Source organism: Aristolochia californica, unplaced genomic scaffold (genome assembly GCF_029961685.1).
Source record: "Aristolochia californica isolate CCGP_79_NKW_82.1479 unplaced genomic scaffold, dmAriCali1.0.hap1 SCAF_6, whole genome shotgun sequence".
NCBI lineage: Eukaryota > Viridiplantae > Streptophyta > Magnoliopsida > Piperales > Aristolochiaceae > Aristolochia > Aristolochia californica.
This window is the reverse complement of record NW_027182257.1, coordinates 27,966,429-27,994,281: the sequence shown is the minus strand read 5'-3', so window position 1 is coordinate 27,994,281 and position 27,853 is coordinate 27,966,429. Positions and strand designations below refer to the sequence as shown.

General features: G+C 38.2%; 1 protein-coding gene across 1 annotated transcript; it reads right to left on the bottom strand.

The window, feature by feature from the left end:
• On the bottom strand, positions 1-27,853 carry LOC137967137 (mitogen-activated protein kinase homolog MMK2). Its single transcript, XM_068813588.1, has 8 exons — positions 27,395-27,853; positions 26,792-27,264; positions 24,332-24,461; positions 16,844-16,981; positions 1,365-1,697; positions 925-1,108; positions 632-815; positions 1-459 (listed from the first exon to the last, which is right to left on the bottom strand). The coding sequence occupies exons 2-7, from the start codon at positions 26,959-26,961 to the stop codon at positions 643-645; spliced, it is 1,128 nt and encodes a 375-aa protein (XP_068669689.1). The 5' UTR covers positions 26,962-27,264; positions 27,395-27,853; the 3' UTR covers positions 1-459; positions 632-642.

The window sequence follows — 27,853 nt, the reverse complement described above, 5'->3', positions numbered from 1 at the left end:
CCATGAACACCATTTATTTAATCTGGTGACTAAACAAACTCCAGTCAACGACAAGATATACTGTATTTCCACATACCACAATACCAAGTATTAAACTGTGGTTGGGTTTTGCAACATTGGCTAATGCAGAAAGAAAATTTCCACATATTAGACGGTTTGTTATCGTTAGTCTACTGGAGAAACTGAAGTTTTTTACAACATAACAACAGAGTTCTGCCAAGTCAAATAATGCTACTGAGAGAAGAAATTCTCAACTTTGATTAATACATTAAAAGTATACTCCGGTAAACTGAAGTTACAACTTTATACATGTTCCCCCGGTGGGAACTTTCTGAAGGTCATCTCAACTTCTCCAGATGCAGCCTTCTGCTGATGAGAACTGGCCTTTCACACCGATCAGTCACAAATTGTTATGACCGGTATATCATTGCCCAAGATTAACAACGAATCTAGTCAAACCTACAGCAGCACTTTACAATGAGACAGTTCTAGAAGAGTTTTAGAAAGGAATAGAAAGAAATCCATGAAACGCATACAGAATTTTTTCCAGACTAGAGTACCAAACGCACAAGCCCATACTCAACAATAATCTTAAAGATGCTAAGCATTTTCTTGCAGCAATATCACTTACATGATCGGCCCCTAGTGAACGGGGTCTGGGTTGAATTTAACAGCCTCTCTCCAAATGAGCTCCTTAATATTTTCTTCTGTGAATGATGGTTGTTCAAAGTCAAAACTAAATGGGACTGGGCAAACAGGCTCATCATTAATATCATGAAGTGGTCGTAAGTAAGGGTGACATAAAGCTTCATCAACTGCAAAATAAGAAAGAGATTCGATGAACAAACTAGGATTGCCAACAATACTTCAACATTTGTTAAAAAAAGAATTTAGAAGTTGAATTAAGCATATTGAAATACATACCAGTAATGCGCCTGCTGGGATCAAAGACAAGCATTTTCTCCAACAAATCAACAGCTGCCGGAGACCCATTGGGAAATCTCAGAGAAAAGTTCTGTTTTGGGTATTGTGGAAGTTGACGAACATATCTCCGGGCATTGTCACTTCGAAGAAACCCCAGACTAGAATCATCAGGTGAACCTAGTAGCTTTTACAAAGGAAAAAATAAAAAAATACATGAATCTTTGAGTTTCATCATACTTAGTGAACAAAGAGGATGTCCAAGACAAGAAATTATTAACTCTTTTCCTTGTGCACCCCTGTGGGCTTTAGCTTTACATGAATAGATGAATTTGACTTCTCATTATCGAAAGTAAGCATAGTGGAGGTATATCAATCTTATGTCAAAATTAAATCCTAAAAATATAACAAAAAAAAAAACCAAAAGATTTCAAAAGTCTCACCTCCGTAATAAGCCTCAGCTGATGAACATAGTCCTTTCCTGGAAAGAGAGGTTCTCTGGTCATGATTTCACCTAGTATGCATCCCACTGACCAGATATCAATTGCAGCAGTGTACTCCGAACAATTCAAAAGCAGCTCTGGTGCTCGGTACCAACGGGTTACCACATACTCAGTCATGAAATCAGTTTCAGAAGTCGTTCGCGCAAGCCCAAAATCTCCAATCTTTAGGTCACAATTCGCATTCAAAAGTAAATTGCTGGGTTTAAGATCCCGATGCAATACATTTGCTGAATGCACGTACTTTAGACCTCGCAATAGTTGGTAAAGAAAGTACTGCATATAAAAGTAGAGATTAGTTTCAACCAAGTGCTTGGTTTTCCCTGATTGAATGTTTCTGTTTGGAGTATACTTGGGGATAAGTTTCATTTTTCTTTCTTAACAAATTAAAATATTTTGTACCAAATGTACCTTACAAACAACTTGGTGTTGAAGCTTATACTGCTTATTAAAGTGATCCATTTGTACAGCACGCATGCAGGTGACTTAAAGTCAACTAATTGTGGGTGGGACATCGTCTACAAATATCACCAATCAGACAATTCTAGCCATATAGTCCATGACGCATTGATTTGGAAAAAAAATTCAGTAGCCCCATTCAATGAATGAAATGAGCAATCAGAATTATACAACTGTAAATACAAAATATATTCAATACCATTTTCTTGAATAGTCATATTAATACACTTGCAACATACATTACATTTTTAATAATAATCCATCAAAATGTCAGGATTTTCTTTTCACTTTTGAAGGAAAGACTAATTGATCAAGGGGACAGCAACATATATAAAATGTTCAGTGAGGAATACATTCCTTAAAAAATCCTAAAGCCCAAAACCCAAACTGTCAAATATTCAGGGTATTTCAGTCATTTTACATATTCTACATGAGTCTGTAGGAATGTGAGAAAGCTTGAGTATTAGGAGTCTATAGTCCAGATTACAGTTTTTTTCTGATGTGTAAATAGGGAGATATGAAGTTTTGATAATAAGGGGCATTTATGTAATTGGATACAAAAGCCACTTAAGTGAGAAATAAATAGAAGAGGGGGGAGATCTTTTACCCCCTCCTCCCTTTCTCTCTATTTTTCATCTTTTTCTTTTTTTCTCTTACAAGCTTTTATTTTTGCACAGTATAAGAGCAATGAGATCCTATTACAATCGGGCGTTCATTGTTCTCTTCTCTGAGTTACATATACTCCGGAGAAGGGAAATTTCAAGATTTCTTCTGATTGAAGATAAAGGTCGTATTTTTTCTTTTTCTTTTGTGCCGCTTAGGGTCGATGGTTTGAACTGCCAATTAAGTAGTTCTATGTGAAGTTTGTGCCCCTATAAGGGTTGTATCCTTGGGAATTGCCCATTTATTACCTACCCAGGTCACCACACCTATTTTTGTGTTTATGTCACCTCTCTAGATGTAGACATCATCCATCTTGTTGACAAATTAGGAGTGTGTTGAAGTTGCTAATTGCTCTAATGTGGGGCCCACATAACTTTCACAAACATTGTGTTGAAGTTTTTTATTTTTAGTTTTATCTGATTGTTTTGGTTTAATATGGTGAGTCTGGAAAAGTACTTAACCCAATTAGAGAGACAAGAAATTTAGATGGAAATGATACAAAGAAAAAGTACTTAACCCAATTAGAGAGACGGAAAATTTAGATGGAAATGATACAATTGCTATTACCACTGAAAAATTAAATGGTCAGAGTAACTTAAGCTGGTCCAAGTCACTTAGGATGTATCTAAGGCGACTAAATATCTTAGAGATGATCCTCCTAATCCAATAACTAATGACTAGGAAGCAGAAGACAATCAAGTAATGACTTAGCTACTTAATAACATGGAATCCAAGCTCAGAAGTTAAATTATGAATTTTGAAATGACAAAAGAAATTGGAATTCTCTTGAATCAATATATGCCCAAGGAAGTGATCTATCAAGAATTTGCATGTTGTATGCCAAGTTGTTTACTTTGAAAAGAGGTAAAAGAATAGTCATTGATTATTATAGTGAGTTGCAAAGTGAACTCCAGGGAGTAGTATTTCCCATCCATTTACTACCAATGAAAATTAGTTTCAAAAGCAGTAGGGATAGATTTATATAGCAAAGTTTTTGGATGGCCTGGAATTCGGATATGATTAAGTCCGAGCACAATTACTTGCCTCAGATGTTGTGGCTTCACTTTCTAAGGCCTTCAATAGTGTCATGCATGTAGAATCTGTTGTGACATCACAAGGTAACAAGACAACAAAAGGTGTTGACCTTGTTGCCCTCAATATTCAGCATGTGCTGAGTCGGTCAGAAACCACTCATGGATGTGGTGGGAGAGCAGAGGAGATCAAGGGCAAGTACATTATGTGCATACCAACCATTTTCCTTATAAGTGTTGGGACACGTTTGGCAAGCCAGTATAGGCTAACTCTACTATTCAGGATAGCAATGAGACACCTTCCATTCCAGCAGTTGGTACCAGAGGCTCCTAATGAGAGTCAGCAATTGGCCCACCGACTAGCTCAACTGACTTCCTTATCTTCCTCTGCATATGCAACTCAACCAACACATCCTACAGCACTCTTGCTAACTTATGTATGTGTGCCCAATATGTGAGTTCTATTTCTTCCTGGTTATTGGCTCAAGAGCATCATCACATATGTCAAGTTCATCATCTCTTTTCATGAATATGAGTCCTTCCTTGAAACAAGTTATTCTTGGTAATGGGTTTGTTTCTCCTGTTCACGGAGTAGGTGAGATTCAGCCTATATCCTCTTTGTCATTAAAATTAGTATTATTTGTTCAAAGTTTCCTATTAACCTTTTGTCAATCAGTCAACTTATAAAATCCTTAAATTGTTCAGTAAATTTTTATCCCACTCATTGTGTGTTGCAGGATCTCGAGAGAAGGATGATTGGTTCAAGAGGTGAGAGAAAAAGGATCTATCACTTAGAAAACTCCTCACAGCAGATTCATTCCATATTTCATGTGGTCGGCTCACCACTCTAGTAGCATCTGCAGTTAGGACATCCTTCACCGGCAAAATTGATTCAATTGTTTCTAGATCTACCTTTTAGCTTTGTGATTTAGTGTGAATCATGTCAATTTGGGAAGCATCATCAGACGTCATTTCCTTTCAGTCAAACAAAGAGTAGTAGTTCGTTTGAGATAGAATATTTTGATGTATGAGGACCATGTCAAGTTACCGGTATTTATGGTTATAAAAATTTCATTGCTTTTATTGATGATTTTAGTCGTTCTACTCGGGTGTATCTCCTATGGAAGATATCGAAAGTCTCTAAAATATTTTTGAATTTTTATGATGAAATAAAAACTCAGTTTGATATTTCTCTCTGCATTTTTTGTACTAATAATGGGCTCATGTTTATGAATCAGAAGTTCAACTCTTTCTATCAAACTCATGGTATAATTCACCAATTGTCATGTGAATTCACTCCACAACAAAATGGAGTGGCAAATAAAAAAAAAATCATCATCTTCTAAAAGTTCCTCATACTATGCTACTGCATATGTATCTTCCAAAATCTTACTGTAGAGATGTAGTACTTTTTTTTATGGAATGGTGATGTAGTACTTACTACATGTTTTCTTAAAAACAGAATGTCTTATCTGTAATAGAGAGAATATTCCTTTGCAACTACTAAAACCTAAGGGTTACCTGTTCTCTCTTTGCCCTCTTATATTTGGATGTGTGTGTTTTGTACATATTTTTGGGTCTTCTGTTGATAAATTGTTTTTTTGAGCTGTTAAATGTGTATTTCTTGGTTATTTATTGTCCTTTCACCAAAAAAACATTTGTATCTATTGATGTGACATTTGTTGAGGATGTTCCTTTATTTTCTAGGTTAGACAAGGTGTGTACTTCATCTCTTGTTGATAAAAGTATTATTGCTCCTAATCCTATAGAGGATGTTCCTAGCCCCATGCCTTGGATTTGTAGCACCAAAGCCACTACAAGTTTATCAACGAAGGAAGCCTCTCAAGTCACCAACCAAAGTTCTTTCTCTTCCTCCTGTGCCTGAATCCTCTTGTCTACAACTCCTGAGGTAAATTATTAAGATCTTCTCGTAGCTCTTTGAAAAGGTCCATATGTCAACCAGACATCATCTTTCTCATTTTGTGTCATTTGATTCTCTTTCTAGTAAAATTCGTAATGCCTTTGTCCTCCTATACTATTCCTTCATCACTGCAAGATGCCCTAGTTTTTCCTCAATGAAGCAAGTTATGGATGTTGAAATGGTGTTATATGAGTGAGGTACATAGGTACTATGTGATCTACCTTCGGATGTTGCAATTACGTGTTATCATTGGGTATATACTACCAAATACAATGTTGGTGGTTCAATTGACAAGTATAAGATCAAGCTAGTGGCAAAGAGGTATAGTCACACTTATGGAGTAGATGTGTTTGGGAACATTCTCTCTTGTTGCTATATTGACTTCAGTCAAAGTTCTTGTATTTGTCGTAGAGAATCAGGGACGACCTCTATTTTAGCAAGATATTAAGAATGTTTTTTTGTATGGTGATCTTGAAGAAGAGGTGTATATGGAGCAACCTCTTGGGTATGTTGCTACAGGGGAAACTAGGAAAGTTTGCAGATTAAAAACACAATCTATGGACTCAATCCTAGGGTATGGTTTGATAAGTTAGCCAAATAGGAATGTCCTTTGGGTTCACAAGAAGTCATTGTAATCATTCACTATTTGTTATGAAAATATCATATGAAGTTGTTGTGTTAGTCGTGTATATAGATAATTTCAGTTTGTCCAGATGTGATAAAAGGGGAATTGAAGAAATGAAGGAACATTTGGCTAAACACTTTCAAACCAAAGATCTAGGCTCGCTCAATTACTTCCTTGGAATAGAAGTTGCTCAGATAAAGCAAAATTTGTTTTAACTCAAAGAAAGGATGTTACTGACATACTACAAGAGTATGGTTTACTAGGGGCTAAACTGGCAGATACAACAATGGAGGTTGGTAATCTTCATAATGAGAGCAGTGATGAGCTTAAAGATAAAATAATGTATCTGAAGTTAGTTAGGAAATTGATTTATGCTACAGTATATAACCCAATATATAATTTTGTTGTAACTATGGAAAGTCAGTTCACGTATTGTCCATGCAGAGTTCATTTGGAAGTTGCTTAGAGAATCTTAAAGTACTTAAAAAGATCACCTGGGAAAGTATTGTTTTTTGAGCCTCATAGTCATTTAGAAATGAAAGCTTTTCTAGATGCAGATTATGAAGGTCTAAGCTAGATAGAAAATCTACTACTAGATATTATGAAGAAAAATGTAGTTGTCCGCTTAAAGAGGGGGGGTTAGTGCACCACAGGTTCAAGTTCAAGTTCATGTGATTACATGGTTCATTCACTTGAACCCGCTCCTGAATAAAGTGGGTGGATCAGGATTCCCACCAAAATCCTGGTTCATCCACATGAACTCGTAGGGCCCGAAAAAAATTTCTCCTTCTCCCTCTCCTCATTCTTGATGGAAAGCTCATTAAAACTTCCTCCCCTTTCCTGTCGCCCCTACCTAACTCTCAAATTTTCGGTTCCAAAACCCTCATGGACTCCGTTGTAGAGGCCAATTCCGATTCAGTTCCTCCCTCCTCCCTCCTCGCCGATCAACATAACCCTAATTCTTCCAAGCAGATCGTTGATCGCCTCAAACGTGTGTCACACCGACACTTCGGCCGTTGATGCACCTGTCCAACATCCAATTGATGAGGATTCTCATGCCCACGTCAATGGCGTGCTTATGTCCATTACCTCGATGTAAGCAAGATTTGCATCCTTGGTTCTATTTACATTATATATGGTTCGCAACAGGCCGTCCCTTGATATCTCGTTATAGTACTTTGATATAGAGTGGTTCATAGTTTGTGCTACATGACTAGATGGATGCAGAGCTGTTGACCTAAATTCTAGACTTCAATTTAGGCCAACCCTTGAATCAGATTTTGAGAACTTGAAGAACTCTTGATGACCATTATTGAAGTGATGAAACTATTCACAAATATGTTACTTTAAATTATTGGCTATAAAGACCTTTTTTTTATTATTTTGAACTCCAAAAAGAAGAAAGCTAAATGCTAAATATTCTTCATTTTGCAAGTTGATACTTATTTGGTGTTATTAACAACTAGTTTAGATTCCTTTTATCATCGTAAGGACTGCAGGTAGGGTAACATCTTTCTGCTTCAATATTCCTTATAACTTTAAATAATTAAAATGTATTTTTTTACTTTTGAATGTCTACCTATGACCATTAAGATGGATTCAATTTACATGGAGAGACAAACCCCCTCAATAACTCGATGTGAAGCATGATTCTAAACATTTTAAGTTTTTTTAATATCTACTCTTTTACTAAAATATTTTTATATGCATTTTCAGGATTTGCATTGAAACTGTCCTCCTGAAGTCAAATGTTCTATGGGAGGTTCAGAGATCAGTTCTGGATGGTGAACTCCATGTTGAAGATCTTCCAGTTGATTCTGCTCACTCTGGATCTTTATCTCCTCACCTGGGGCAACATAGATCAATATCTCCTGACAGATCCCATTCTGGCATTGGAGGGCCTGCTGAACTATGGCATTTTATATATAAAAGCATTTATCTGGATCAGTATGTGTCGTCAGAATTCTAGTCACCTATAAACAGTTCCAAACAGCAAAAGAGGTATAGTTCTGGTTTACAATTACCATTTATTCGATTATTGGCTGTTCATTCTCTCTCTCTTGTGAATTTTATATTTTCTGCTGCTTGCTAACAGATAGATGGGTACGTATTTGTATCCTTGCAAGTTGAACAGAGCTTATCAAAAGCTATATGCTTCCATGCACGGTAGACAGTCAGGCCCTCATAAAACACAGTTCAGACGAGATGAAAACTATGGTACTGCATTTGAATTACTAGTGTCAAATCCTTATTGTATGACTGTTGTATGCATATCTTGTTACCATACTTTGGAATTTATATAAGTTAGGATTTAAATTAACATTTGTTGTATAGATACTTACATGTATATAGGTTAATTAGAAAGGGATTAGTTGGGCTGGATTGTATGGTATTTAGCCCATGGGCTATCTTGTACTTGACATAACCCTATGTTTAAATAGAAAAGAATAAGAGGAAGCAGCACTTCCATTTTTCCAGCCTCTCTCATGTCTTACTGTTCACTGGAAACTCAGAGCTTGGAGCTCTCTGCATTGGCTGTTCTGTCAGCCTTCTTTGGTGATGTTGCTGTTCACGGAAACCTCAGAGCTTGGAGCTCTCGTTCTTGGTTGTTCCGTTAGCCTTCTTTGGTGGTGTTGCTGTTCACGGAAACCTCAGAGCTTGGAGCTCTTGTTCTTGGCTGTTCCGTTAGCCTTCTTTGGTGGTGTTGCTGTACACGGAAACCTCAGAGCTTGGAACTCTCGTTCTTGGCTGTTCCGTCAGCCTTCTTTGGTGGTCGTTGCTGCTCTCTCCAGCAACGCAGTTTGGCTGTTCTCAGCAGCCTCTATTCAGCTAGAAAACATTGACATGGTATCAGAGCTTGGAGCTCAGGGTTCTGTTCGTGGAGCTGTTCTCAAATTTTTTTTTTGGGGCGTGGTTCAGCTGTTCTGTGCTGAACGTATTCAGGTTCAGCTGCACTGTGCTGAATGTGCTCTGCTGCTCTGCTGTTCAGCAGGTTGGTGACCTTGGGTCTGGTCACTTTAGTGGTGGTTGTTTTGGGTGTGGCTGCTCTGGTGGATGTGGTGGTGGTCGTTCTGGAATTTTCAGCAAGGGTTTCTGAAATTTTCAGCAAGGGTTTCAGCATTGTTGTTGCCTTCAGAAAACATCTTTGTGGGGTTTGCATTTTAGCAACTCTTGCTCTCGGCTTGCTGTCTTTCATCATGTCAACAAATAAGTTAGATTTTTCACCTATTCGTTTCACGGGTAAAAACAACACTGCCTGGGCAATTCAGTTCCATTTATTTGTCATGGGAAAATAATTATGGGGTCATATAGATGAGTGTAATCCAGCACCTCGCGAGGCCGAAGTTTTCTCAAAATGGACAACCATGGATGCTAGGGTCATGACCTGGATACTTGGCTCTGTTGAGCCTCACCTAGTTCTTAATTTGAGGCCATATAAAATTGCAGTGGACATGTGGAATTACCTCCACAAGGTTTATCATCAAAACAGCACGGCTCGGCATTTTCAAGTAGAGTATGAGATGGCTAATTTCCCACAAGGAAGCCTCTCCATTGAAGAATACTTTTCAGGTTTCAAAACCTTTGGGCTGACTAACCCAACATCGTTTATGAGAACGTTCCAGTTATTGCTCTCTCTGTTGTTCAAGTTGTGCATGAGACCAACAAGAGAGATCAATTCTTGATGAAGCACCCTTCCGAGTTTGAGATTGCCAATTCTCATCTGATGAATCGTCATCCGGTGCCATCTCTGGATGCCTGTTTGAGTGAACTTCTTAGGGAAGAGCAACGTATTGCTACTCAAGCTGGCATAGAACATCGGGCCTATGTTGATGCCTCTGCTACTATTGCCTATGCAGCACAAGGGAAAATAAAGGGTCGGGACATGAGTTCTGTCCAGTGCTTTCATTGTAAAGATTTTGGTCATTTTGCTCGGGAATGCCCAAAAAATTATGTAACTACTGCAAGAAACCGGGTCATTTCATCACTGTTTGTCCTACTCTCTCTGAAAGGAAGAAGGGTACTGCTTATCATGCCTCCACTAGTGTTTTTAGTTCTGCTACATTGCCTACTGCCTTCCCGGTTACTCCGACTCCTGCTCCTACAGCCTCCGCAAATCTGACCACACTCACCCCTGAAATGATACAACAGATGATCATCTCTGCTTTTTCTACTTTTGATGTGTCAGGTAAGCATAAAGTCTCTGCTCAGCCATGGTATTTTGACTCAAGAGCTTCTAACCATATGACCAACAATGTTGTGTCTCTTTCCAATGTCTGAAAGTATGATGGAAATCTGAAAATCAACACTGGTGATGGCAGCTCTCTGCCTATCAGTTTTGTTGGTGATCTTTCTCCTACCTTAGCTGATGTTTTTGTGTCCCCTGACCTCTCCACAAATCTTCTTTCTATTGGTCAATTGGTTGATAAAATTGTAATGTTCAGTTCTCTCGCTTTGGTTGTGTTGTGCAGGATCAAGTATTAGGGAAGATGATCGCGAAGGGGCCTATAGTGGGACGACTATTTCCACTTAAAGTCTTTCTCTCTACCATTATTCCTCGTGCTCCTTTACTTTCCTTTGCATGTAATATTGTTGGTTCTGGCACTAAGATGTGGCATAGAAGTCTAGGCCACCCAAACTCCGATGTTCTTCGTACAATGTTTAATTCTGGTTTATTAGGAAGTACAACATGTTCTTCTCTTGATCTTTCTTTTGATTGTTCATCATGCAAACTTGGCAAAAGTAAGGTTCTAACTTTTCCTCATCATGCATCTCATGCCTCACACTGTTTTGATACGATTCATAGTGATGTTTGGGGAATTGCTCCTGTTGTCTCTCATGCGCATTATAAGTACTTTGTTACTTTTATAGATGACTTCAATCGTTTTACTTGGGTCTAATTCCTACGGGCTAAGTCTGAAGTTTTCGTAGTATTTAAACGTTTTCTTGCGCGTCTTGAGACTCAATTCTCTACCCACATTAAGGTATTGTGCTCTAATTTTGGAGGCGAGTACATGTCTAATGAGTTTCAGGACTTTCTTCAAAGCAAAGGTATCATCTCTCAGCGTTTTTGTCCCTCGACACCGCAACAAAATAGAGTTGCTGAACGGAAAAATCGTCATCTTCTTGATATGGTACAAACTCTTTTACTTGAATCATCTATTCCTCCCCCTTGTTTGTGTGAAGCGCTTTCAACTTTGGTTCATTTAATCAACTGCCTGCCCTCTCCTACACTGCATCATGTTTCTCCATTCTTTAAGTTATTTGGTCATTGTCCGTCATATGCTGATCTTCGGAGATTCGGTTGTGTTTGTTTTGTACATCTACCTGCTCATGAACGACATCAACTTACAGCCCAATCAGTTACGTGTGTTTTTCTTGGTTATGTTATTTCTCAAAAAGGTTATGTTTTCTATGATTCGCATGCTCGTCGTATCCGTGTTTCTAGGAATGTGGATTTCTTTGAAAATCAATATTTCTTTCCATCTCATGTTGCGCTGCCATCTGCATCTTTATCTATTCTGCCTAGTTTTTATGAGTCCCGTTCCATTTCATCTATGCCCCCTCATGATCCTGGTGCCTGCTCCTGATCCTCCCCCTGCTCCTGCTTCCACCACTCTTCACCAGTCTACTCGCCCTGCTCGCCCCCCTGATAGGTATGGTTTCTCCTCCACTGTCTCTCTTGTGGCTACTTTATCATCTATTTCCATTCCCTCTTGCTAAAAACAGGCAATGGCAGATGAGTGTTGGCAAAAGGCAATGAAAACAGAACTTCAAGCTCTTGATGAGAATCACACTTGCGATATTGTTACGTGCCCCCCTGCTATAAGGCCTCTTGGGAGTAAATAGGTTTTCTCTGTAAAGCTGCGTTCAGATGGCTCTTTGGATCGGTACAAAGTTTGCCTCGTAGCCTTGGGAAACAAGCAGGAATATGGGATTGATTATGAAGATACATTTGCTCAAGTTGCCAAGATGACCACGGTTTGAACCATATTACCTATTGCAGCTTCACAGTCATGGCAACTGCATCAGATGGACGTGAAGAATGCCTTTCTTCATGGTGATCTAAAAGAAGATATTTGTTAAATTGAGTCCAAGGCTCTATCCCAAAATGACTAGCCAACTTAGGAAACCTCTTTACCAACTAATAAACTCAAGATCTTTGTACTCACTAATCTATGTAGGACTATTCCTTAACAATATATACATGAAACTTCCCTCTGGTATAACTACTTCTTCTCTTGATGATGTCTACAAGCTATGTTGTCCGCTGTATGGGCTTAAGCAAGCTCCCCGGGCTTGGTTTGAGAAGTTTCGCGGTACACTTTTTCTCCATAGTTTTACACATAATCAGTATGATTCATCTCTCTTTTTTCACAAGTCTGCCTCGGGCTTGGTCATTCTCTTGGTCTATGTGGATGATATTATCATTACTGGCACTGACTCTGGCCTAATTACTAAGCTTCAGCAGCTGTTGCATGCAACTTTCCATAAGAAAGATCTTAGCCAACTCACGTACTTCTTAGGGCTAGAAGCACATCATCGGGCTAACGGTATTTTCTTAAATCAGCATAAGAATATTTAAGATATTATTACCTTAGCTGGTTTGGATGACAATTCTTCGATTGCTACTTCTATGGAGGTAAATGTCAAATACGGGAAAGATGAAAGGGCCCTTTTTGATGATCCTACTATCTACCAGCGCCTGGTTGGGAGTCTCATCTACTTGACCATGCCTTGCCCCGATATCTCCTATGTCGTTCATCAGGTCAGTCAGTTTATGTCCTCTCCTCGGCATCTCCATGTTGCTGTAGTTCGGCACATCATCCGCTATCTGCAAGGTTCTTCTACTCGTGGGTTATTCTTTCCTACAGGCTCCTCTCTTCAACTTGTTGCCTGTAGTGATGCTGATTGGACTGGGTGCCTCGATACCCATCGCTCTGCTACAGGTTGGTGTATGTTTTTAGGGGATGCCTTTATTTCTTGGAAATGTAAGAAACAAGACCGTGTGTCCAAGTCCTCTATGGAGGCCTAGTATAGTGCCATGTCTACTGCTTGTTCTGAAATTATATGGCTACGCGGTCTTCTTGCTGAGCTTCAGTTTTCTCAGACTACTTCTACACCTCTTCATGCGGATAACACGAGTGTTATTCAGATTGTTACCAACCCAGTTTTCCATGAGTGCACCAAGCACATTGAGGTTGATTGTCATTCTATCTGCGATACTTTGGAGCATCGGGTAATATCTCTTCCTTACATCTCTTCGGAATTTCAAGTGGCTGATGTCTTCACTAAAGCAATGTCTCAACCCCGACATAATTTTTTGGTTGGTAAATTGTTGCCGGTTGACTTCCCAACAACAATTTGAGGGGGAATGTTACCATACTTTAGAGTTTATATAAGTTAGGATTTATATTAACATTTGTTGTATAGATACTTACATGTATATATGTAAATTAGAAAGGGGTTAGTTGGGCTGGGTTGTATGGTATTTAGCCCATGGGTTGTCTTGTACTAGGCCTAACCCTATGTTTAAATAGAAAAGAATGAGAGGGAAGCAGCACTCGCATTTTTCCAGCCTTTCTCTTGTCTTGCTGTTCACGGGAAACTCAGAGCTTGGAGCTCTCTGCATTGGCTGTTCCGTCAGCCTTCTTTGGTGGTGTTGCTGTTCACGGAAACCTCAGAGCTTGAAGCTCTCGTTCTAGGCTATTCCGTTAGCCTTCTTTGGTGGTGTTGCTGTTCACGGAAACCTCAGAGCTTGGAGTTCTCGTTCTTGGCTGTTCCGTCAGCATTCTTTGGTGGTGTTGCTGTTCAGGGAAACCTCAGAGCTTGGAGCTTTCGTTCTTGGATGTCCAGTCAGCCTTCTTTGGTGATCGTTACTGCTCTCTCCAGCAACTCAGTTTGGCTGTTCTCAGCAGCCTCTATTCGGCTAGAAAACATTGACATATCTATATGAGTGTGTATGCATTTATTCAATTTTCAGATTCTGTGACAACTGAGTTCTGCTTCTCTCAGCCTCTCTCTATGTTTGGCTTCCTAGTGGCACTCCACTTTAGGATCCTTACTCCAGTTTTCTTACATTACAATTTTATTGTGCTGGATCACTCAGGACTTTGAACTTTATGCAGCTTTTGATTCACTGGCTGACAAGGTTTGCCTCTTGATACTTTCTGAAACAATTGTACTCTCAATGACCATGTATATAATGTATCTAACACTATACTTGACCATGGACTTTGTTGGACCATGGACTTTGTTGGATCTGTTGGCTTTGGCGTTAAAAATTTGCAATGAGTATGTCAATGGGTGAGAGACATTGAAAACGAGATTTTCTTATTAGGTGCAAGTCCATTTTCTTGGTGATTTCCTTCAGAAGTATGTATATTAGGTCATTATTTGTTGGTCCTTCTAATAAAAGTCCCCACCTATTATTTTCATTTCCTGTACACTGCTAGGAAATGGATCCTGGTCCACTATCATCTGAGGATTGGGTCGATGGCTGCAAAAATCAACATCTGTTACATAGGAAATATACTTTTATGTTGTAGTAGAAAATTACAGAAGGAATTTTCTATCTTTATTTAATTGAAAAGTTACATGTAAAATGTAAATTTTGTAAGGTAATATGTTTTTGTAATCTTCACAAGTCTGTATCCCATTTTGAATCTGGGTCACAGAGTTTAGTTTCTGTTTGAGTCGGCACTTCTCCATTGCAGTTAGTTTCAAATTCCTGCATCTAAGAAGGAATTTGAGCAAGTTCGATACATGTACAATTCTCATAAAAAAATATTCATATGATTAACCAGATGGCATTAGAAGCGTTTTCCTCCTGAGCATTTGTGTCTGGGTTGTGGAACCTCATCGAAATGTCGAACAGTAAGGCTATCATCGGAGGTCTGGGGCATGTGCCGAGTAGCATCTTTACACGCCTTTGAGGAAAAAGGAGAAAGAAGACCAAGAAAGGACTTCGGCTCTGGGCCACTTCTGTGGAAGTAGAGAACCGAAGAGAGAGTGTTAGTGAGAGAGAGCAGAGGGGAGGAGAGAAGAAAAGATGGTGTCCGGTGGAGAGAAATATAGAAGAGGGGAGGAGAGAAGAAAAGATGGTGTCCAGTGGGTATCCATATATTCATTTTTTATTATAGTATTAAATTAGTGATTTAAGAATAATAATTAAAATATTGTTAAAGTAAACATTTGATCAATTATTTTTGTTTAATTATTCCATTTTTATGTTAAAATATATCTTATGTTATTAATAAAATAGTATATTTATTTATTATATTCACTTCTGTTATTTTTTTACTTTTGATTTATCTATTTTTATAATTAATTAGTGCACAGTTAATTGTCACACATAATTATTGTATTAATTTACAATAAACTGCAATCATTTATTAATGTAATATCTTATTTAATTAATATATATTAATATATTTTAATTCTACATTAAATTACTTCTTAGTGTAGTAACCATGTTTGTTTTGGTTAATTATCTGTTTAGGTACATATTCAATTTAAGTATATTATAAAAAGTTACTCATTCTCTTGTTTACATCATATTTTTCATTTTGGGCACTAATACTAGAAACTGTTTTCCAGTGCACATGAACTCGTCCACACTAACATCAACAAGTACTTGAACTTAAACTAGTTCATTCACTTTCACTTTCACTTGAACCCAAAGTGCACTAACCCCCCCACCCCTAAGAGCAGAAGCAGAGTATAGAACAATGGTTCAGATTGTAAGTGAACTAATATGGGTCAAGTCTATTATCCAGGAGTTGAACCTATAGGTTACGGAACCCATGACCATGTATTGTGATAACCAGTCAGTTATTTTTATTGCAAGCAATCTGGTGTTTCATGAGAGAACTAAACATATAGAGGTTGATTGTCACTTTCCTCAAGACAGTGTGATGACGAAGGAAGTTGTCACTCCCTTATACAGTCAAATGATCAACTTGGTTACATGTATACCAACGCCTTGGGTAAGTGTGTTTGGAGCATTTTGTAACAACTTGGGGCTTCTAAACATATATGCTCTTACTTGAGACAAAGTGTCAAATATTAAGGGTATTTTGGTCATTTTATATATTCTACATGAGTCTGTAGAAATGTAAAAAAACTTGAGTGAGAGTTAGGAGTAATTGGTCCAGATTACATCTTATACTAATATGTTTTTTTGACACAAAAGTCACTAAGTGAGAAATAAATAGAAGAGGTGGGCGATTGTTCTCCCCATTGAGTTTAAAACAACGCTCTTCTCCTCCCTTTCTCTCTATTTTTCTTCCTTTTATTCTTTTTCCTTAGAAGCTTATACTTTTACACAAGCATCTTGTTACCTTTAGATTCAAAAATCTATAGGAATTGTGCTATTTGCTGCATTGTTTATATGTTTCACAGTATAGATGAGAGAAAAATCCATGTGTTTCCAAAAACAAAAAACATGATGATCAAAGTTTGATGACGATTTAAACATTATGACAATGACTATAGTTACAGATGCTGCAATGGAATTATATGAGACTATGCTAAACAAAAAAAATGCAGAAAAATATCTCTCAAAGAACAACACAATTTGTGACTATTTCCTATTAAGTACAATTGAATTTAAATCAAACAATTTTAGCATTTCCTAAATAATCTGGATCATCAAGCAAAAAGTGCACAAGAACATGCTCTTGATGAACTAAACAACATGCACAAATAATTTTAGCTAGCAAACCTGGCAATGATCGTCAGTTAAGGGTTGGCTGGAACGAATTATATGATGAAGATCTGTATCCATTAATTCATAAACAATGTAAACATCGTTGAAGTTCTCCCTCCGTGGAGGGCGTATGATGTCTTTGATAGCAATAACCTGTACAAGCAACACAGAAGAACAGGCAATGTTAATCAAAAACTACCACGCAAAATACATCTCCTTTTTTTATGATTATTGAGAAACAGGAATTTGAATTTGAGTATTCAGTTTGTCTGTTACCCTTTATAAATTTCAATATAATCTAAGCTTGTAAAAATTAACAAACTGAAAATATTCCTGTCAAAATAGTTTCCACTCCTGTTTTTAGAAAATGAAGAGGAGTTTCCATACCGGTTCTTAATTCCGAATCAGAAATTTTTCTCCATTACTTGACCAAGACAATCCCAATCAAGATGATTCTGTTAACATATATATTTGTAAAATAGGAATAGGGGAATTATTGTAATTTTGTGAGAGTTATCACTTATGGGACTATATGTTCCCTAAGTTCTCTCTTTCTCTGTACGAAAATAATCGGGAAATTAAATAATCTTCGGAAGATATCTTGTCATGGTATCAGAGCCAGGTTCCGCGCCCTGAATTTTTTTCAGAGCCTGTTCGGCGCCCTCGGCGGTCTCGGTTCGGCATTGGAGATCATCGGCAAGTACTCCTTTAGGTGAGTTATCTTTCCCTCTTTCTCAATTCGTCGTATCTCGGATCTAGGTTCTCGGTTCTCGCTTTGCAGTGGATTTCGGAGGGTCTTGTGGCACCATCTAGGTTTTATCTCGGATTTCGGAGGTTCCTATCTTGGATATTTTTTTTGGTTATTCGTTTTACTATTGCGCGTGATTGGGGCTTCGTTGTTCAGAAATTTTCAGAGTTCAAAATAGGATAGGGAGTTCATTACAGAAGTGTTTCCTGTTCTAGGTTGCAGATTGGAGTTCAAAAAAATTACAGATTGGAGTTCAAAAAAATTACATATTGGAGTTCTTCATTTTCCTTGGGTTCCGTTTTGTGCCCGTTCGAATTGACGATTACGGTGCCTGGCTTGTTTATTTTTCTTCTCTTTGAAGACTCGGGTTTTTTGTTCTGAAATTTGTGGGTTTCTGTCCAGAGAGGTGTCATCTGGATTTTATCATGTCATCTGATAGGTTAGACTCGTTCCCTATTTGTTTTACAGGTAAAAATTACACTGCCTGGGAATTTCAGTTTCGTTTATTCGTTATGGGAAAAGAGTTATGGGGTCATATAAATGGGAGTGATCCTACACCTCGAGAGGCCGAGGCTTTGTCCAAGTGGACAGTCAAGGATGCTAGGGTCATGACCTGGATCCTTGGCTTTGTTGAGCCTCACTTTGTTCTCAATCTAAGGCTTTATAGAAATGCGACTGACATGTGGAGTCACCTCGCCAAGGTATACCATCAAGACAACACGGTTCAGTGTTTTCAATTGGAGTATGAGATGGCTAATTTCACACAAGGAAGTCTCTCCATTGAGGAATATTTTTCTGGTTTTCAAAACATTTGGGCTGACTATGCAGACATTGTTTATTCTATTGTTCCCGTTGCAGCTCTCTCTGCTATTCAAGCAGTGCATGAAACCAGCAAGAGAGATCGATTCTTGATGAAGCTCCGTTCAGATTTTGAAATTGCACGGTCTAATCTGATTAATCATCATCCTGTACCATCTCTAGATGTTTGTTTTAGTGAACTTCTTCGTGAGGAGCAGCGTATAGTAACTCAGGCTGGCATGGAACAACAGGCTAATGTTAGTGCCCCTGTTACTATGGCTTATGCAGCACAGGGGAGGAATTAGGGAAGAGACATGTGTGTTGTTCGGTGCTTTAGTTGTAAAGCTTTTGGTCATATTGCTCGGGATTTCCCTATGAAGTTCTATAACTACTACAAGAAACAGGGTCATATCTTTCTTTTGAATGTCCATCATGCAAACTTGGCAAAAATAAAGTTCTACCTTTTCCTCATCATGCATCTCATGCCTTACAATGTTTCGATATTATACAAACTGATGTTTTGAGGATTACACCTATTATTTCTCATGCGCATTACAAGTACTTTGTCACCTTTATTGATGACTGTAGTCGGTTTACTTGGGTTTACTTTCTATGCGCTAAGGCCGAAGTTTTTTTAGTATTTAAGTGTTTTCTTGCGCTTCTAGAGACTCAATTCTCTGCCAGCATCAAGGTCTTGCACTCTGATTCTGGTTGTGAATACATGTCTAATGAGTTTCAGGACTTTCTTCAAAGCAAATGGATCGTCTCTCAGCACTCTTGTCCTTCGACACCGCAAAAAAATGTTGTTGAGCGGAAAAATCGTCACATTCGTGATTTAGTCAGAACCCTTTTACTTGAATCATCTGTTCCTTCTCGTTTTTTGTGTGAAGTGCTTTCTACTTTGGTTCATTTGATCAATCGCTTACCTTCTCCTGCATTACACCATGCTTCTCCCTTCTTTAAGTTGTTTGGCCATTCTCCTTCATATTCTGATCTTCAAACATTTGGTTGTGTTTGTTTTGTGCATCTCCCTGCTCATGAACGATATAAACTTACAGCCCAATCAGTTAAGTGTGTCTTTCTTGGTTATGATATACCTCAAAAGGGTTATGTTTGTTATGATCCACATGCTCGTCGTATATGTGTCTCTCGGAATGTGATTTTCTTTGAAAATCAATATTTCTTTTCATGTGGAGATGCCATCTGCTTCTTTATCTCTTCTGCCTAGCTTTGATGATTCTTCGACAATTGTGGAAAGGTTCAATCCTGGTTTTGCGTATAGAAGACGTAGTAGACATGAGTCTAGTTCCACTTCCTTTGTGCCCCCTCACGATCTTGTCCTGGCACCTGCTCCTACTCCTACTCCTGCTCCAGCTTCCATCGCTCTTCGCCGATCTACTCGCCCTTCTCGGCCTCCTCATTGGTATGGTTTCTCCTCCACTGTCTCTCATGTGGCTACCTTATCCTATAGTTCCATTCCCACTTGTTACAAACAAGCCGTGGAACATGAGTGTTGGTAGCATGCAATGCAAACAAAACTTCGAGCTCTTGAGGAGAATCACACTTGGGATATTGTTCCTTGCCCCCCTACAATTAAGCCTCTTGGGAGTAAATGGGTTTTCTGTGTAAAACTTCGCTCTGATGGCTCTTTGGATCGGTACAAAGCTCGCCTAGTAGCTCTGGGAAACAAACAGGAATATGGGATAGATTATGAAGATACATTTGCTCATGTTGCCAAAATGACCACGATTCGAACTATCTTAGCTATTGTTGTTTCCCAGTCGTGGCAACTACATTAGATGGATGTGAAGAACGCTTTTCTTCATGGTGACCTTCAAGAAGATATCTACATGAAGCTTCCCTGTGGTATGACTACTTCTTCTCCTCATGATGTCTATAAGCTAAGGCATTCTCTATATGGACTCAAGCAAGCTCCTCGGGCTTGGTTTGAGAAGTTTTGCAGTAAGCTTCTTACCTTCAGGTTTACACAAAGTCAGTATGATTCTTCTCTCTTCTTCCACAAATCTGCATCAGGTATAGTTCTTGACTTGGTTTATGTGAAGAACGCTTTTCTTCATGGTGACTTTCAAAAAGAGATCTACATGAAGTTTCCCTGTGGTATGACTACTTCTTCTCCCCATGATGTTTATAAGCTAAGGCATTCTCTATATGGACTCAAGCAAGCTCCCCGGGCTTGGTTTAAGAAGTTTCGCAGTACGCTTCTTACCTTCAGGTTTACACAAAGTCAGTTATGATGCTTCTCTCTTCTTCCACAAATTTGCATCGGGTATAGTTCTTCTCTTGGTTTATGTGGATGATATTATAATTACTGACACTGACTGTGGTTTGATTACTAAGGTTCAGCAGCTGATGCATGCCACTTTTCATATTAAAGATCTTGGTCAGCTCACCTACTTCTTAGGATTTGAAGTACATCATCAGGCCAATGGTATTTTTTTAAACCAGCATAAGTATATTCAAGATATTATTACCTTGGCTGTTTTGGAGGACACTTCTTCGGTTGATACTCCTATGGAGGTCAATATCAAATACAGGAAAGATGAAGGGGACCTTCTAGATGACCCTACTCTCTATCGGCGCCTGGTTGGGAGTCTTATCTACTTGACCACTACCCGCCCGATATCTCATATGCAGTTCATCAGGTCAATCAGTTTATGTCCTCTCCTCGGTATCTCCATATTACTGTAGTTCGACGGATCATCCACTATCTTCGAGGTTCTCCTACTCGTGGGTTATTCTTTCCTACGGGCTCATCCCTTCAACTTGTTGCTTATAGTGATGCTGATTGGGCTAGGTGTCTAGATACACGTCGATCTACTAAGGGTTGGTGTATGTTTTTAGGTGATGCTTTAATTTCTTGGAGATGTAAGAAACAGGATCGTGTTTCAAAATCCTCTACTGAGGCCGAGTACCGTGCCATGTCTACTGCTTGTTCTGAGATTGTATGGCTACTTGACTTTCCTCATACTACTTTTACCCCTCTTCACGCTGATCACACTAGTGCTATTCAAATTGCCACCAATCCCGTTTTCCATGGACACACCAAGCCCATTGAGGTTAATTGTCATGCTATCCGAGATACCTTGGAGAGTCGGGTGATATCCCCTCCTTACATTTCTTCGGATCTCCAAGTGACCAATGTCTTCACCAAAGCAATGACTCAACAGCGGCATCAATTTTTGGTTGGCAAATTGTTGTTGGTTGACTTACCAGCATCTATTTGAGGGGGGATGTTAACATATATATATATATGTAAAATAGGAATAGGGGCATTATTGTAATTTTGTGAGAGTTATCACTTACAAGACAATATGTTCCCTAAGTTCTCTCTTTCTCTACACGAAAATAATCGGGAAATCAAATAATCTTCGGAAGATATCTTGACAGATTCTTGACCCAATGAAAACCAGTGAAGAAATCAAATAAATGAAAGGTTTGGTCACTCTTAGGATATAGAAATCTTCATGAAAAGATCGAATGAAAGAAAAGAACCAAAAGAGAAGTTTAATCAACAAGATAATTGGCCCTTCTCAGCATCTGATTAACAAGGAAAGGAAAATGGTCACAATTTTTCTTTGCAACTGGTTACAAGTGACTTGATAAAGTCCATTCTTCTATTAATACACACTTCCTTTTCTTAAGATCATAAAAGTAGTCGTCTCCATCAGACAAACCTTCTTTCTCCCAAGTCTAATTCCAAATTCCACGGGTCAGACTTCCATAGTTTCCTATATTGAAGCCCTTACTTTGACTCAAAAATATTCTAGACCACATTCAGAGAACCTTGAAACTTTTCTGAGAAAGAAGGCAAGGATGAAAAGAGAAAGGAAATAAAGAAGGTGAGAAAAAAACCTCCCCGTAGAGGAGAATATACAACCAAGTCCATAGTCCTACTTGAATATAAGAGGGAAAAGAAAGATGTAGAGGAAAAGTATCAGAAAAAGATCAAATGTTTTTAGGGTTTTCATTTGATCGAGAATGAACATCATGACAAAAGACCAATCTCCATCTTAGCATTTTCATTACAATTCTTTGTCACAAAGTCCAACTTGCAGCGAATAGGAAATAAACATTATGATGAGGTAATCCTATGTCTTTCATTCTATAAAGCAACATCACATAAATTAGGCACATATTGTCAAGCATCCATAGAGTCACACTCCATATGTACTTTTAAGAAATTGACACTTCGGACTTGCGGTCTAAAAAACTTCAAGATGGCATTGCAGAATAAAGCATGGACAATGTAAAGGAAAAATAACAATACTTTGCCTAATATTAACAGATGAAAGCTTAACGGAGTACAACTTCTATTGGTGATGTATGCAATCAACTTAGATAAAATTTAGAGAAGGGTATGACATCTTGTGGGCATCACAGCTTGAAGAGCTCGCTATAACATATTTTTATGACCTCCACCCTGAAATTGTTCAGTCTTGAAATTCCCACATACAACATTTTATTGGTAGGTCCATAAATTTTCTTTCTCTATAGATAATGTTAAATTAGGTCGAAGGCCCTATCCCAAAATGGAAAATGACTAGCCATTTTGGGATAGGGCCTTAAACCCAATTTAACATGGTATCAGAGCAGGTACTCATATGTGGGTCTACACCTAAAAACTATCTACTTGTAGAGCCACAAAAGAAGGCCTACACCTAAACTATCCACTTGTAGAGCCACAAAAGTGGGCCTACACCTATATTATCCACTTGTAGAGCCACAAAAGAGGGCCTACACCTAAACTGCCTACTCCTAAATTATCCACTTGTAGAGCCACAAAAGAGGGTCTACACGAAAGGGGGAGTGTTAAGGAATAGTCCCACATAGATCACTAAGTACAAAGATCTTGAGTTTATTAGTTGGGAAAGAGGTTTCCTAAGTTGACTAGTCATTTTGGGATAGGGCCTTAGACCCAATTTAACAGATACAATGGAAGTATTAGAAAACAATTAAATAAAGAAAAATATTCTTGTCCTTTCAATTAGCTTTTACAAATGTCAGCTACTTCCAGCTTCATAAAACTATGTTGAATCGAAAAAGTTCCACATTTTGAATGTTAAGAAAAATGAATTAACTATAAGATTGAGCAATAGGCCTCCTAAATGGCTAGTCATTTTGGGATGGAACCAGGCTCAACCCAACAGTGGTATCAAAGCAAGTTGTATGTGAGGACCAAGGTCCAGGGTGTGTTCCCCAGGTTATTTATATTGTGTGGGCTTCATGAAGTGAAAGTCGGGTTGTTTGTGTGTTGTGGACATGTCGCAAACCCGTTATGTGTAAGCCTAGATGTGAGAAAAAAACATTGAGTGAGAAAAAATCCCACATCGATAAGTGTTAAGAAAAATGAGTTAATTATAAGGTTGAACAATAGGCCTCCTAAGTGGCTAGACATTTTGGGATGATACCGGGCTCAGCCCAACAAACTATTTTTGCACTTAAAAAAAAAAAAAACAAGCTCTTTTGAACATCAACTCAAATGAAGCTCTCCTTGGAGATCTTCATTTATCAATGGCTGCACCAATATCAAACCTTTCAACCATAGGAGGGTTTGTCAAGAGAGATAAGAAATCTTGGGTGGTTAAAGATTCAAAGTCATTAATTCTAAATAACCTACAAGGACATATTGACAGTTTTTACATTATTAATTTTTATTCAGATGCAATTATCCAAAATTACCTCAAAGAACCTGATCAATTGAGAAGCTGTAACTCTTATACAATGATGAAAAACAATCCTCACACCAGGAGCCAAATATATAAACGATAAGTAAATATGCATTTAATCCTTATTAACAGAAGTAAGCTCCAGTAACTTCTCAAAAAAGTGAATAGATGACAGAATGTTAAATCTACTCTAGAGCAACTCGAAATACAGTCATTTGAACTGATTATTTCAAATGATAAGAAAAAGACAAAGAAATGAAAGTAACTCACATTTTCATGATCCATGTGTCGCAGAAGCTTAATTTCTCTTAAAGTCCTTTTCGCATCAATTCTGTTATCAAACGCATTACCAATCTTCTTTATGGCAACTTCTTCATGTGTTTCTGAATTCATTGCAGCACTATGGATCCAACAAAAAAAAAAAACAATGAAAAATTTAACATTCAAATGGTGTAAGAAAATGGACGCTTTTGTGAAAAATAGATAACATAACAAGAGATAGTAGGAATCTTTCACAGTTAGGCCCATGAAAGGATGATTGCATCAACCCAACTTGGTTTAGGCTGAGCGACCAAAATCCTGTGAAATGCTCTATCTTCTAAATATAATAAATGATGGACTCATACAGTGGCAACATGAATGCTCATGGAAGAGCTGAAAGAATTTGTTGGCCTGCTCATCAGTTTTTCAACTAGCTCTCCCCAAAAAATGAACCTTTTCACTTAGGAGATGAAATTTTAAGTGTTTTTGTGCTTGCCAGGCCTAAAATGAGACAACTTGATCTAAACCAGTGATTGAAAAGATGATTATTATATAGCAGATGAAGACTACAGAAAGTTTTGTTGGATGCTTCTAATCAATGTCTTAAGTAACAATTTGGAGCATACTTAGTATTTATGTCACAGCCCTATCTCAAAGCTACAGAATTCTCATCTATTATCAAAATCAAAACCAATAAAGTCTGCAGTCATGAACAGAGACTGAATTAGTTGGAACAAATGAAACACGTCTCATAGACTTCTCCTTCTTGTGATCAAAGTGATTATAGTAATATCATTTTACAGGTGTCCAATAAAGCTCCACTTTGTTGGGAATTAGACTAGGACACTGACGCAGATAAGAAATCACCTTTGAAGATCTATTGCAAGAGATTGCAGCCAATCTCTGAGGCTCGACAGAAAGACATTCACACACATATTTGACTGTTCTCTGGAGTTTTCCTAAGTTGATTTCTTGTACATAGCATAGATATCTAGAAATTGGATACAGGACTCACAAATCACAAATAAAAAGTTCCTGGTTTCTGTTGGCAATAGGAGTCCATCCACAGAATAAAATTTAGATCAGAATTGGATATATCATGTGCTTAATGTAGGATGCCAACAAGAAATACAAAGTTTAAATTAGGGGGTGAAAGCAGTGCACTGCACATTATAGATGATTTTTGTCATCTTTTTTGAGTAACAAATAATTTTTCTTCTACACAGAGCTACTTTCTGTAGAAAAAGTTTTCTACAGTTTTAATATGAGATTGTGTATCAAATTCTCGTCTTCCTATTGCATTTTCTCTTCTCTACGTTGCTTGCACAATTTTTGAGGAATTTGTCACCATAGACAACAGTTTGGTTGCATTTTAAGAGGGCAGAAATGATATTGCTCATGAGCATGTATCACTAAAATAAAAGTTTCATAGAAAAACATTGATAGCCGGGGGTTTCTACGTTATTTTCCAGGTTTCGTTCATCAATTTGTCTTCTTCCACCCTCCCATTCTCTTTTTCTTTCAGGATATGACCATTGACCATCATCCTCGCAAAATTAAAGGAAAGAAAAGAAAATAAGTACCCAAGCAAGTAAAACCAATATTCAGAGGAAAGCAAGTAAATTCACTGAGGAGGGCAGGGGGAAGATTAATAAATGGTCAAATTCACCAGAACCTGACATTTTCCAGAGGTTTAGGTGTAGTAAAGACAAAAGAGTCGATAGTTGCAAAGGTTTTGTAATGGCTATAGAAGATTTTCTGCTTTAGAAACTCAAATTCTGGCTTCATATTTAATCCATGAAAGCCCAGTTGAGTTTTATATGAATTGAGATATAACCATAAATAGTTCAATATGCTTTTTGCAAGCAATTTTCTATTTCAAAATACCATTTCAAATAGAAAACGTCAAAAACATAATTTCCTTCATCATCATCACCAGAGCAGCTATGACAGCCTCATGCTCATGCTCTCAGTACAGTACTTAAATCATAAAAAAAATACTAAAGACCATTAATCAGTATAAAGACCCGGTAAAAAAAAAGAAAAGACAAAAGGATTCAACAAAATAAACAGTATAACAATCAGAAAACTGATTGTGAATATCAAAAGACTTAACGATAGGAAAAAGAACCATCTTTGGAGATCACAGTTCATAAAAGCAACTCAAAGGTTGTCCAATTAAAAGGAAATGTAAAACAAGCCCAAACAGCATAAACTTGTACGACAATTTAGAACATTATGAACCTGATAGCATAAAAAAGTCTTCATGTTAAAGGTAGAAACCGTGGAATATGAATTCTATGACGCAATGCATGTTTCATAGACGTGCATTTAAGAATCAAAAAGATAAAGCTCTAAGAAAACTAATAAGTCCTAGCCAATGATTCCAATTCACTAAAAAAAAAAAAAAAAAAAAAAAAACCGGAAACCGAATAAGAGAAAACAAAGAAAAGAGTTTCAAGTCCTCACCATACAATGCCGGAAGCACCTCTGCCGACAGGTCGAATCGGCGGGACATACTTCTTGGAGACTTCAAAGAGATTCCCATAGACATTATACTGGACATAACGGCCACCATGAGTGGGAATTCCTTTGATATGATGGCCATCAGCTGCTGCCGAGCTCGATTCTGCAGACATTTACCCAAGAAGAAATTCGAGTATCCCGAACTTTGGATGCGGATTTCGAACTCACCAGAGGCGATGTAAAAAAGATTTTGAGAATAAATTCTTAAAGAACAATAAAATTTGGCTGAGCGGCTTTGGAAATGTCTCCCCGGTTCACGTCTCCGAAGGTAGAACTTTTTGAGTCCGAAAGGAGGGACAATACGAGTCAGAGCAGAGAGCGTCCGTGGGGTGGACTCACATCCGTAACTGTCTTTGCCTTTTTCTTTGTTTCACTACGTCTTTCCTTTGTCCTTTTTCTTTTCTACAGTCAAACTTCTGTCAGCCAAACGAACACTTCAGCTTATTACAGAGAATTAAAATTTAAAAAAAAAGAAACAAAAAAAAAGGGCAACGGTCAAAATGCAGAGATGCGCAACAAATATTCGTCTATTTTACATGTACCCACCTGTAATTTCCTATTGCTTGCCCAATTGGTGAGGCAGGTCCATGAACCTGGTCTCTGCTGTTAATCAGCATTAATCAGCATTTGAAGAGTGAGATCACGGATAATTTCTAAGAGAGGGGTTGAGGCTGGGCTAGCTGGAGATGAGGATCACAGGATGCCTATGTGACCCTTTTCTTTTTCGACTGAGTTGGTGGCATTGTCACGAGGGCGATGAGGGAGTCTGAAGGCCACATGTCATCTGTTGTTTGAAGCACTGCGTGTACCATTCTCGACCAGCAAAAACACCTCAGCCTCTCGCCGTCCACTTAGGGCATTTGCGTCAACTGTGCTTTGTGTTTTTCAATGCGACATTTCACGAAATACCACGAACGTCTTGTTTTGCAAGAGACCCTGCTTCTGGTTTGAACGTTTGACTGGGGGTGAGGAGGTGGAAGACGGCAGCGCGTTACGGCGGACCAG